General features: G+C 39.6%; 1 protein-coding gene across 1 annotated transcript in view; it reads right to left on the minus strand.

Moving 5' to 3' along the window:
• Nucleotides 1–737: 737 nt before the first annotated feature.
• LRGUK (leucine rich repeats and guanylate kinase domain containing) overlaps nt 738–13,469 on the minus strand; it is a 97,649-nt gene continuing 84,917 nt past the window's right edge. The window contains exons 17-20 of the mRNA XM_019750963.2: nt 12,306–12,394; nt 11,001–11,123; nt 5,318–5,466; nt 738–994 (exon numbers count right to left, since the gene is read on the minus strand). Coding sequence (XP_019606522.2) covers nt 852–994; nt 5,318–5,466; nt 11,001–11,123; nt 12,306–12,394 — 504 coding nt within the window. The 3' untranslated portion in view covers nt 738–851. The remainder of the gene's footprint in view (nt 995–5,317; nt 5,467–11,000; nt 11,124–12,305; nt 12,395–13,469) is intronic.

Raw genomic sequence — 13,469 nt, forward strand, 5'->3', positions numbered from 1 at the left:
TTTGTATGATTTCAATTCTTTTAAATTTGTTAAGGTTTCTTTCATGGCCCAGGACATGGTCTGCCTTGGTAAATGTCCCATGAGCACTTGAAAAAAAACGTTTATTGGGCGGTTACTAGATAGAATGTTCTATAAAAGTCAATTAAATCCTATTGGTCGAGGATGTTGTTGAATTTTTCCAAATCCTGGCTGATTTTGACACTTTTTTTACAGGGTGGGAAAGGGGGAAACGATACCTTATTAATGCTGGGTGAGTGTGGAAATGGGGAAAAGTAAAAAATATCTGATACTCTTTAGCCTTCATACTGCTAAAGCTAGTCAAGAACCATGAAAAATTACATTAATTAATTCCCTTTGAGAGATGCAGTTGATACCATGTTGGTCACAGTCAAATGGAACTCTACAATCTTTTCAAAAGCAGAAGGATAAAATATTTCAATTCCCTAGGGTATACACTAAAGTTATATAAATGGACACACTGAAATTTCAAGAGCACGATTCCAGTTGGATATATCCAAAAATCACTAGGCACTTAGCAATGCAGAGATCCAGGCAGATTTTGTCATCTGATATTTCAGAGCAGGAAGCAGCTGGAAAAATCATTAACAGCTATGGGAAAAAATGAAATTGCATGTCTACAAGCTAAGAATAACCTACATAAAAAAGATACTATTCAGAGAATCACAAAAGAAATTGATTGAGAGAATTAAGGCATACAGAACTTTTTTTTTTTTTTTTTTTTTTTTTTTTTGCAGGTAGTTGATTGTGTGAGAAACAGCCCAGATCCATGGCCAGGTCAGACAGAGGCACTGCGCATGATCAGAGCGAGTTTTCCATGTTAAGATCAAATCTCAAACACTGTTATACTTGCGGCCCTGAGGGATTGGAGGAAGGGTGGGTTTGGTGTTGGAACCTGGGCTACTGACAACTGACATCTGGTGTCTTCTGTATTGGAGAGACCCTTTTGCAAATAGATGTGACGTTTTATGTGGTTCTATAAAACATTAAGAAAAAAAGATTCAGTACATACAGTTAGCCCCTTGCTACACTAAACTAAGACAATAAGCAGTGCATGATGTAAGCACCAGAATAATATTTAGAATTCATTCGTAATAAACTTTAAGGAATCAGTGACATCCAAACAAGACAAATAGGGGATGAGGTTCAGAATACGTTATATGACTGGTTGGACAAGGCTTGGTTTGTGTAGACCTATGCAATGACCAGAATGCTGTTACAGCAAGAAGTTCCCATGCTGCTCTTCTATAGTGTTCATACTTTCTGTAAAAATGCCTATATTCTTTCACAATCATACATAAGTACACTTAGTGTACACACACACACACACACACACACACACACACACACACGTACGTACCCTGAAGAGTCCTTACAAGAGAAATGTCATCTAATGCCTTCTAAGGTTGCTCTATTCAAACAGGATGAAGACACCCAGGACGGAGACATTCATGGAGCTAGGTTCCTCGGAGGACTATTTTAAGCAAGAGGAGTTTGGATAGAGACTGAAGGTAGAAGCATGGTGGTCATAGAGGGAGCTGAATTCTCACTGGGGAGAAAGCAGTGTAGTAGGGATTGGGAAAGTGAAGCAGAGGATTCTAACGGGAATGAGAAAAATGGAGTGACCTACATTATAAGCTCAGAAAGAATCCATCCATCTACTGGGCAAACTGAAGCAATCCAAAATGTTAAAGGCAAAAATGGATGTTTTTGGGCATATTCAGACAAAATGGCACACTCCTTGAGAAGATACCATGTTCACAGAGGATCAAAAAAAAAAAAAAAAAAAAAAAAACCAAGAAAAGAAAAAGCTCCTCCTTGTTTGCTTCTTTTTTTTTCACCACTGATGTATATTTTTTAAACTGGAAAGGGTAACAAAAGCATCTTAAGAGAATAAGGACCCTGATGAAGAAAGAAGAGAGAAGAAAGCTGGGCCTCCTTTCTCAATCAGTTCACGTTTCCACACCCCTGTAAGTTACATTCCAAGGTGCCTAACTAACAGAAATACTTTTAGAAAGTCTGGTCTTTGGGAATTCACTGACAGGGAGAAAAATACTGGAGACAAATGATATTGCCATTTAAAAAATGGCAATAAAGAATTACAAACCTGTACACCCGACTTTAAACCTTAGCAAATTCAAGTTTATTAAAGAAATGGTTTGTGTATTTAGAAAATACTGTAGTGAGGAATAAGTGTTGGGAAGGATTTGTGAAGAAAAAGTATTTCAAATTAATTTAATTTCCCTTTTACTTAGGCAGGGGTCAACAAACTGTAGCCCATAGGCCAAATCTGGTCTGCAGCCTGTTTTAGTAAGTTAAGTTTAATGAACCCAGCCCATGCCTCTTTATTTGTCTATTGTCTATGGCTGCTCTCACACTACCATGGTAAGGTTTGAGAAGTTGCAAGAGTCCATGTGACTCATAAAGCCAAATATAATTTACTGTCTGATCCTTTACAGACAGATTGCGGATCTCTGAGTCAGAAAATACCACTGGCATAATTTATTCTCGATTTCTATAAGGCACTTATCAAAGTTTGTCATGTAAACACACAGAGAGACATGAGTGGGAAATCACATACCAGGTAGATTTTCCCTGGAATTGAGTCTCCAGAGACTTGTCACAGGACGTTACTCTTGGCCAAATTCTGGGTCCTAGCGTTGACAGTGACCATGACAAAAATATAAGTGACATCCTTGCTAGTTTTATAGAGATCTATAAAGTTGTAAATATGGAAGATGAACCAACACCCAAAATGATCTAATCAAGCTAGAATGTCGGGTTGAAACCAAAATGATAAAAAGATGAAAATACAAATTTCATTTATATAAAAAAAAATCAAGTATTCATATATTGTATGACAGAAACCTGGTTTTTCAGTTCATGTGAAAAAGATATGGGAGTTTAACTGATCCAGAGCCAGCAGTGTTATGCAACTGATCAGAAAACCACAGAAGGATGTCAGCAAGGGGGCAGACTAGAAAGATCCAGGCCCCTGTTCCCCCCCAGACACATTAAACACAGAACTAGAGACTAGCCAAAATAACTTTATAGGCACTCTGAAAATCAGTCAAAGACCTACAGCAAGCAAGTGAATGCCCAATCAAAAGAAAGCCACATTAAAAACAATAGAAAATACCAAGTTGTTTTTACTCACTTATGCCTCACCTCCCACCTCTGGGGCAGCTTAGAGGAAAGGAGGCCTGGTCTCCAGTTCCCTCCTGTGAACCAGGGAGTAGAGCAATGTTCTCACCTGTCCGGGGGCTGCCTGATTGGTTTCTCTGTGATCTGGGTCCAGATGGCCAAAAGAGGCACAGCTGGGACTTCAGACTAGGGAAGCCACAGGGAGCAGTGGGCAGGGCTCATGAAAACCACAAGGGGGCGCCAGACGCACAGCCGCCTCTTAGGGAAATGAGGCTATTTTTAAAAAGCACCTGTGTATACTGAGAAATTGGAAAAAAGCACACACACACACACACAGGCCCTGGGAAAGTGCATGCCCAGAAAAGGACCGACAAGACCCTAAGCCGTCATGCTGGGCGGATCTTAGGCTCGGCACCTGCCCTGCTAAGTTGTCAAGGTCTTTCCCGGCACAGAGCCAGTCTGCAGACTTGGAGAGGGGGCTCCTTTTTCAAATGCCCAACTTTCAACAAAACATCACAAGGCATATAAAGAAACAAAAACACGGCCCATTCAAAGGAACAACACAAGTCTCCAGAATCCATCCCTGCAGGAACTCTCATTCTTCTGCTATGTGTATAAAGATGTACACTGATCATATCTAGTAGGGATCAATGTAGCACTTTATTTCTTAGTTACAGCATACTCATCTCGTCTGGTCCTATATTATTATGTTACATTATAATATACATGTATTACAGCATGATAGAGGAGAAAATAGAATATTACTATATTACTGTAGGGCAGATGTTATTATTCCCAAATCAGACATTAACTGATTTGCCCAACACTGGGCAGCCAGACAATAGTAGGAATGAAACCAGAACCCAGACCTTCTGATTTCCAATCCAGTGTTCCTTCCTCTGTACCGCCCCACAGGTAACAAGCCCGACTTGCTCTGGCCATACTATGTTCGGAATGCAGTTTTGACTTAGTACCCCACTTAAGGAAGGACACAGGCAGAGGAGAGAAAATGAGATGGGAAGGGTCTCGGCACATATGATGGGCCATGTTGACATGTCTTCTCTGGGCCCCTGGGTTCCCTCAGGCCCTAGAGTGGCACGTCATAGTCTTTAAGGGGTTCCTGGGATACTCCCCACTCCTGTAAGATGACATAAAGTGTCCACATGAGAATCTGGGCTTATCCCCTGGACCTTTGGTCTTGGGACTCTAATCTTTATTGCTTGTGTTCTCCCTCATGAGTAAAATCCTTGAAAATACCTTATCTCAGCCAGCTATTCTGAATATAACTACAGCTGAAGAGGGAGTCCACCTTTGAATGGGTTAGAAGATGGGCCTGCTTTAGAAACCTCTTCCTTCTGGAGATGCCATCCACTTGTCCTTGGCAACCTAACAAGTCTATATTCTCCTTCTGGTTCCCCTGGTCACGTGAGGAAGCAGGGCGGCCTCACGTCCGTTTTTGGGCTCAGGCAGAACATCCCGCCCCGCCTCAGGCTACAAATGGCGGCTCCCTCCTGGCCTCTGTGTCCTAGAGAATTCCCCCCAGTTTAGTCATTCCTCTATCAATTGCTCACAGAGCCCAACCTTCCATCCCAACACTGGGTAACTTTCTCCTTTGCTCACGTTCACTTCTAGTCCTTCAGTCTCTTCCCACTGGTCATGGTCTTTACTCACGGTCATTTCTGAACATTGCCACTGAGCCCAGAGACAAAAATGCAATGACTCTTCTTTCTGTGCCCGAAGATACGCATTCACACGTGTGCTGGGCAGCAGAGGACAAAAAGGGGGCACATTAGGGGGACTGTGGCCGATCCTTCAAACCTAACACCATCAAGATACTGCCAGACTCCCAGAGCAAGACTGGCCAGCGACCTGAAACCGTCTGTGCTTCTTTTCCATATAGGTCGTGGGGTCACGGGGGCAGAGCAGCAGAGTCCACTCTAAGTAGCTAAGTGACCCGGGGCACACTCCTGACCTTTCTGAACTTTGTTTCTCATCTATAACAGTGGGAGACAAATAGCCCACCCTTCCTACGAGGAGAGATTCTGACTTAAAACACTCATTTAGTTTAAAAAATCAGTAACAGAAAAACGATGGGCAATACATATAATTACAACATTGCTATTTATAGGAGAACCATATGTAAAACGACTCATACCTTTTAGGACCTGGTCCTCCCTACTGTCACTTATTTCTGATCCTGGGGATGAATAAATGCTGTGCTCTTGAGGTTTAAAAGGCAATTCATTTGGCCATAGACAAGTCTGAAACACTGCAGAATATTTCATAGGAACCTGGGAATCCAAGCTGCAGAAAATACAAAAATGAATAATATCTGTGAGATGCAGAACTACTAATGGTCATACGACCTATGCCTGTGACTTCAGTGGGTTATGTGAACACGTCTCTGTTGAGCTGAAGTTTTCATTAGTATTTGTAGCAAAACCTATAGAGCCACGGACATATTAAGTACCGTACATATGACCATAAACTTCTCATCCATTACACAAAACAACTGAATACTTACTAAGAGCAAGGTATCGTGAAAAGTAGGTGCTGGAGTGTAGAACAAGATGAGAAAGGCACAGGTTCTCATTTCTAGGACTCGAGAATCAAGTGCGATTTAGTAGGTTGGTGCAAAAGTAATTGCAGTTTTTGCAATTACTAACCTTTTAAACCACAATTACTTTTGCACCAACCTAATACTGTGTTTCCCTGAAAATAAGACCTAGCCAGACAATCAGCTCTAATGTGTCTTTTGGAGCAAAAATTAATATAACCAGTCTTATTGTACTATAATATAAGACCGGGTATAATATAATATAATATAATATAATATAATATAATATAATACTGGATCTTTCATTAATTTTTGCTCCAAAAGATGCATTAGAGCTGATTGTCCGGCTAGGTCTTATTTTCGGGGAAACACAGTATATACAGCCGTTCCTGCTATTATTTCAAGGAGAGAGAAAATGAAAGCATGTTAGGGGGCCTGATCTGGACCACACATTGGGAATGGGACTTCATCCCCCTTTTAGGATAATGTTGGGGCGCCTGAAGTTCCAGGGTCTGGGCCAGTATACCTCCTTCCTCCAGGTCGCTCTCCTCTGGGATTCACCTGCTTCCCACCTGGTAGCTCATCCTGAGAGCACCTAAGTAGCTGAGCTTTGGTCACAGCAAGATGGCACATCATTTCCTGTATTCATGAATTAGCTCTTCTCCCCTATTTTGTGAACTGTTTACATCATTTCCTCATTTACCTTCTGAGGATCTTCGTGTTTTCCACATCGATTTGTGTGAATGCTTTATAGGTGGCATGTCAACTCTTTTGCTGTATTTTAAAGAGCTTACTGTGTCCCTTTTAATTTTGTTTTGGACCTAGAGGAACTTCAAATACTTGTATCATCAAAATATATTTATCTTCCGTGATTTTTCTCATTTCTCCAAAAACATTTCATTAACACTTTAATCAATCTACAATATAAACGTAGTTAAAACTAAGTCATATTATACAGGAGCTTAAAATAAAAAGCAATAATCACCCCATTTTACTTTCCTGAGAGCCAACCATTTTTAATTATGTCTGTTTTAGATGGCCTGACAATAATCTTCTTATTTCTAAATAATATGCTACTGACGTTTATTGATTTATCAGCTTTAAACATATCTTTGATAGACATGGATTTCTGCTATGACTGGGAAGGATTTAGCTCACTTAATAACACTTCCCGTACTTTTCCTCCCCCCAAATAGCTTTATCACTATTTTCAGTTTCTCCATCTGTCAGATCTATATCTCCATGTATCATAGTTAAAATCTCCATTTCTTGTTCCATCAACAACAGATGATATATATTGACTTTCCACCTCCACCTCCTAAACGGTGTCGTTAGAGCTCTACTTTTCACTGTCAGTTTTAATTATATTAAGTTTTGGCCTCATAGTTATGTCTTTTCATGATCTAGCCAAAGATTGATTAAAAATGCTGAAAATTAATAGATAATTGTTTACTGCAGAGCCTGGGAGGTGGTTGTGATTATTCTTTCTTCTCTATAGTTCCATGCAATGATTCCTATCTCAGCCAAAAAAGAAAACAAACAAAAAAAATTTCTAGGGTCAAGTTAACTTGACCTTTAACTTGTTCCCATTCCACATGCAACTTAAATTCCTATTGGGCAGTAGCAAAGGCTGATGGAAACTGAGTCTATTCAAGACAAAGCCTGTCACTTAAATGAGGGTGTCTATGTCTACCAAGGTGCCATTGAGACTGAAGCTAAGATGAAAAGGGCAGAAGAAAGTCTTAATGACGTGTCCTCAGGAGTCCAGGGCTGTATCAATGGAAACACAGTCCAATTAGCTATCTGGGCCTGTCCGTGGCCCAGGAGGAAATGCAGTGGGTGGTACACGCAGGCTGAGGGTGACATGTCCAGTGTGGGCCCTAACGCAGTGTCAGTGTTCTCTTTGAATGGCAAACAGAGGCTGCAGCACTTGGGTGGCAGTTCATGGCTGGAATCCAGACCCGGCTCTGCAAAGCTCCCAAACAGCTGAGCGTGGACACCTGCCTCCCGCTGGACCTGAGCTTCCTATCAACTCTAGCAAGGGCTAGATGGCATTGACAGTCCCAGCCAGAGGGAGTCCAGCAGGGGCAACCTCCCTGCACTCCGTGTTCTGCTGAGAAGTTTTGACTCTTGTTATCAGCTGACAGACAAGTCGATTTGCTTGCTTGACGGAGGAGATCCCTCTTCCTTACCACCTTGGACTGAGTTCTTGAGTCTGTCTTTTTTTTCTAGACAACAGATTTTGGGAGCGCTCACAGAATGCTACCCCTTTCAGGTAGAATGCCCATGCTCCTAAAGACCTTGTTTCCCAATCTCTTCCTCCACCACAGAGGGTTACTGAGCTCGCCCAGAAAGCACTTCCTAGAGAAGTATAAACTGAGACCAAGGCTGCCCACATCTGGATTTTCCAGGGACTGAACAACTCTTCCCTCTACCCCCTGCAATGGAAAAGTGCCCTCATTAACCCAAGCTTGGGATCTTCTCTCTAGAAATAGAGCTAGATTGAGTCCCCCTAAATACAGTCTTAGATGTATTTAAGTTTTATGGGCTAGATCTTTTATTCCAAACTCTAGACGCATAAAGATGTTGTTCTTCCTTCTTTTAGTGAAAAACAGTAATCCAATAGATTTTCATGGCCAAATCTCCAGTGATATAAATATAGTATGTTGAAGGGAATACAGAAAAAAAATGGCAAGAAACATTTCAATGGGTTTTTGCTAATAGGTATTGTATTAATTTGCTAGGTTTGCCATAACAAAGTACCATGAGCTGAGTGGTTGCAACTTATTGTCTCACAGCTCTGGAGTCTCAGAGTCTGAGATCAGTGTGTCGGCAGGGTTGGTTCCTTCTGAGGGCTGAGAGAGAGAATCTGTTCCAGGCTTTTCCCCAGGCTTCTGGGGGTTTGCTGGCAATATTTGGTGTTCCTGGGCTTCTGGATCACCCCACGCTCTCTCCCTGTGTGTGTGTCTGTATCCAAATATCCCCTTTTTATATGGACACCAATCAAATTAAATTTGGGATTCACTCTACTCCAGCATGACCTCCTCTTAAATAATTACACCTCCGATGATCCTATTTCCAAATAAAGTCACATTCTTAGGGGATTGAGATTCCAATGTCGGAGGGACACAATTCAACTTGTTAACACATGTGTTTTGGTCTCGTATTTGGTCTCCGAATCTCAGACTTAGCTTCCAGAGCCATGAGAAATAATTGCCTGTTAGTGATGCCACTCAGCCTACAGTAATTTGTTAAAGGAGCCTGAACTAAGACAGGCTCTTTCTCACTGTGTTCCCATCAACCTACCTTACTGTACTACAAAGTCAGAGCTGGAAGAAATCCTCAGAGACCCACAGTTCTGACACTGTCACAGAACGCTAGTTAGCTCACCATGATGCTAGAGTCTATACTATCTAGTGAACTGTTCAGACTTGGATGGACCATCTAGAAGGGACAGCTATTTTTTATCATCAAATTGCTGAAGGAAACCCAAAGTGTTTCAACAATAAAACTCAGAAATGAAGGAAAGCATTAGTCATTTTTTAAATGGTCACTCTCATTATGACACATCAGCCTCATCAAATACCCCTTTGCTCTGGCAGACTTTTAAAATAACGTCTTCAAGTTACACTAATACTTCAAAAATCATAAAGTGCTTACTGCTGAAAATATGGGGAAGAACAAAGAACATTAAAATTGGCCATAATCCCATCACAAGAAGATAATAACTGATACAATTTTGGTATATTTCTTTTTAGTGTTTTATTTTTCTGTACATACACATGAATATTTTTAGACTTACATTATGCTGGACATACATTTGTATCTGACTTTTAATGCATTTGATCATAGGCCCTGATTTGAATTTAACTCTATAACTTATCTAAAAAAAATTGTAACATATAGAGTGATATGAGAAACTTCACTGTATCTAAAAGAAAACTTTTCCCCATTTTTTGAATATTTCATCAAATTTCCATGGATTTTTAATAGTCTTTTAAAATATAAAAATCAGAAATATACAGAGGGTGCCAAAAATGTATACACATTTTAGGAAAGGAAAAAACTGTATTAAAATTGTAATACTTAATACATACCGATAACAAAGGATGAATACAAGTCATATGTATAGATTTTTTTTGGCACCCCCAGTATAGCCTGTGTAGACAATTTAGAAGTTGCAGAAAATGATAAAGAAAAGTAACTGATAATTCTAGAAGAATATCCACTGTTAATTATTTAGTGTACTTTCTTCCATCACATTTCTGTCTATTAGGTTGCCATGTATTCAGACACTCCAGAGAGACTACCAAACTCACAGACCCCTTCTGAAGAGTTCTTTACTTGCTTCTCTGTCACTGCTCTGGCCACAGATGATTAGATAAAGGATGGGTACTTGACACAGAGGCAACCAATCTATAGACCAGCCTCTTACCTATGCAGAGATCTCCACTCACGAGTGGCACCCTATTAGTAGATGGCGATTGACCCAACCAGCCAGATATTTGCTTGGGAAGTGTGGATTCAAGGCCTGCAGAGAGATGGCCAACTGTGGCAGGCACAGCTGAAGTAGAAACAGACGTAGGAGAATGCCCGCAAAAGCCAAGCAGTAACATTAATAGTGGAGGGTCTACTGTGGCCTCTATGGAGTCCTCAACTTATACATATTCAGCTTCTGACCCACACTTCAACATCTTAAGCACTGGGACCCAGAAATGGCCTTTTATATATTGGACATCAGCTGGTACACTCTTTGAAATATAGCATCGTACTAATGAGATTGCAAATTACAGACACCAACTCGGGCTAATGTAAGTGTTAAAAAGGGAGTTATTGAAAAGCTATTGGTTAGTTAGTTTATAGACTTAATGGAAAACTAGAGAAGCAGGGTTAAGCTCTGGACAGGAAGAAAGGGAAGCTAGGCAGCAAGAACACAGCTGAGTCGTGATGCAGGAGAGACTGATAGACATCATTGCTTTCACTGCACAGTGGATTTCTGATCGTTTCACCACTGGTGACTTGAATCATTGCTAACTGCCCCTCAAGATTGAGAGTCCCAGAGGGAAGCTTCAGAATCCCAGAGAGAAGCTTCCAATTGTATGAACCTTGGTTATATGCCTGTGCCCTTTCCGGAGGGCCAGCATACTCCCTTCAAATTCAATGCTGGGAGATGGGGTTCTGCTTCCCAGTTTTAGGATTTGTCTGGAGCCCAAGGATGAGGGCTATGATCTTGACTAACCCGCAGAAAACAACCAATTTTATCCAACAAAATTCAACTCACCTCTTTTCAGAATATCTTCCAAAGGGAGTTTTAAAAGAATCTTCACAAAGCTCCAAACTTTTCTCTAGTTCTAAAGCTGTGAAATAATGTACCCCATTGATGATTGGTGCTGGTACTGCACCTCTGAAATTAGAAATAACAACAACAACAACAACAACAAAAATCCAAAGAATTTTGAAATAATACCAAGCACACACACATGCAATACCTAAATACTGAACATTACATCCCACATAAATACTAATGCCAATAAAATCTATTTGGAATAATGTACCCACTCATAAACATTCAACTCAGATCTTGTCTAAGACACTGGCATTATTACATTCTAATTCATAGATTAAGCAAATCTGTATTGTTGTAAGTGTTCCTTATCCATTAAACCATTAATATAGAGAAATTTCTTCCTACTGATTAGTATGTATTCTATTGTAAACTCTACTCCATTTGATATGTGAGTTCCAGCAATATATTAACTGCTACAAAAATTGAGATAGGTATTTTCCATTTTAAAATAATCGAATGTTTTGAAATAATACCAGAATAAAATATTTCTCAAAATTCTAATATTATACTTTCAACTGAACTTAAGTATGAAATATTCTTTTTTCATCCATACTAGCCTGTTTTCCCAGAGTGACTTGAAAGAATCATTAACTATTTTTAGCAAATGAATAAATCCTACAGGCTATTCACCCCAGACTTGCTAAATAGAGTTGCTATGTGCTAAGTAGCCCAGTTGCATATAAATGCATGCAAATTAAAAGCATCTATCTGTCCTATAGGACCCAGTTGGAGCTCATGTTTAAAACTGCTTAGGTTCTCTGTTTACAGTGTTTTAATAGGCATTGCTGGTCAGAGGTCACAAAGCCCCAGCTTTAGCTGCTTTGAGGGACACTGCATCTTTAGATTGATTTTCCAGTATCTCCTGGCCAAGAACCTTCCAGATCCTCCAGTAGAACTTTGTATGTACCATACAGCCTGTCTTACCACATCAGTCTATCCAAAGATCGCCTACCAATATGGGGACAATTAACCGCACCTTTTTTCACATATGGTAGACAAATAGACAAAACATTATTTACATAGGTTAAAGGTTTTCAACAGATAGCTTAAAATTACAGACAATAGAAAAGAACTGTAATGTAAAGCACTTTTAAATGGCTTTTTTTATTTTGAATCACTAGGCCCATTTTAGCACAGAGGTCCGTTTATGTTGATGATTTGGGATTCATCTGCTATATTTGGATACTGGAAAATCAATCTAAAGATGCTCAGCTATAAATAAATGTGATAAATCGCTACCTTTGGAACAGAAGTGCGTGATGAAGAGGTGTCTTTCCCATTAGGGCCTGTCGGGCTGTGTTATACTGCCTCTCCAAGGAATTTATTTCCTAGGCAAGAAATAGCACCAGAAAATTATACTGATGTTAAAAAGACGTCAGATGATTAAAATAGCTATAATCATTCTCTTCTTACTTGAGATTGCCAAATATGTGGGAAGAAAAAGGAAGAATATATAGGCCAAAAAAACAACTGCTATTTGTTCAGTGGAAACTTTATAAGCAAAATCAAAATACTTTTATGAAGACTGCAATTTAATACATAAATTTTATATGACATCTAAATAATAATGTGGCAATTTTTTATTAACCTTACATGTGTATATATATTTTTTATCTTTCTAATGAGAGTATCTCTCAAGGGTCCAGATTATTATCGTGTTTTTAGTCTTCCCAGATCTTCCCAGCACAGATAACCAACTGATTGAATATATCCAACAGTGTTTAAATATGATACTGAAATAAGTCAGACTAGGAGGTCTTTCTCTGGTGTTTCACCAATATCACTCTCACCGTCATTATATCCTTAGCAAGCATTTGATGGAGATACAAAGATTTAAAGACACAGTGTCTGCATTCAAAAGGTTTATAATCTGGTGGCAAAAGGTGATTTAAGAAGGAGAAAAAGCATAGCACATGCTGTTTATAAATAGTATAACATGTGTTTACACACATTCCCTGATGGACTGGGTCCTGTGTAGCAACTGCCCATGTCCTGGATTTCTTCACTGTAAGCCAACCTAATATCTAAAATTTTTACTTTACAGAAAACATAAACTGGCAAGGGTTTATTTATTTTACATAAAAGACTATTCATTGATAAAGGGGTTTATAATAACATTTAAATAAACAGCAAATGTATTTACAATACACTAACCTTTGCTTGCAGTAACTTAATCTGAACTAAACCTGACTGTTCTGATTTGAGCGTCATTACCAGGCTCCTCTATTAGTTGATATTCACTTAAAATCACACAGGAAATAACAAACAAGTACGCCAAAGAAAAGCTCCACGCCATAGCTATGGTGGTTGGCCCACAACTCCAGGCCAGCGTCGTTTCAAGAGTTGGCATGTCCTTTGGGAGACTTTTTTAAGAATCAAGTTTTAAGGATTAAGTTGATGTGA

Source organism: Rhinolophus sinicus, linkage group LG11 (genome assembly GCF_036562045.2).
Source record: "Rhinolophus sinicus isolate RSC01 linkage group LG11, ASM3656204v1, whole genome shotgun sequence".
NCBI lineage: Eukaryota > Metazoa > Chordata > Mammalia > Chiroptera > Rhinolophidae > Rhinolophus > Rhinolophus sinicus.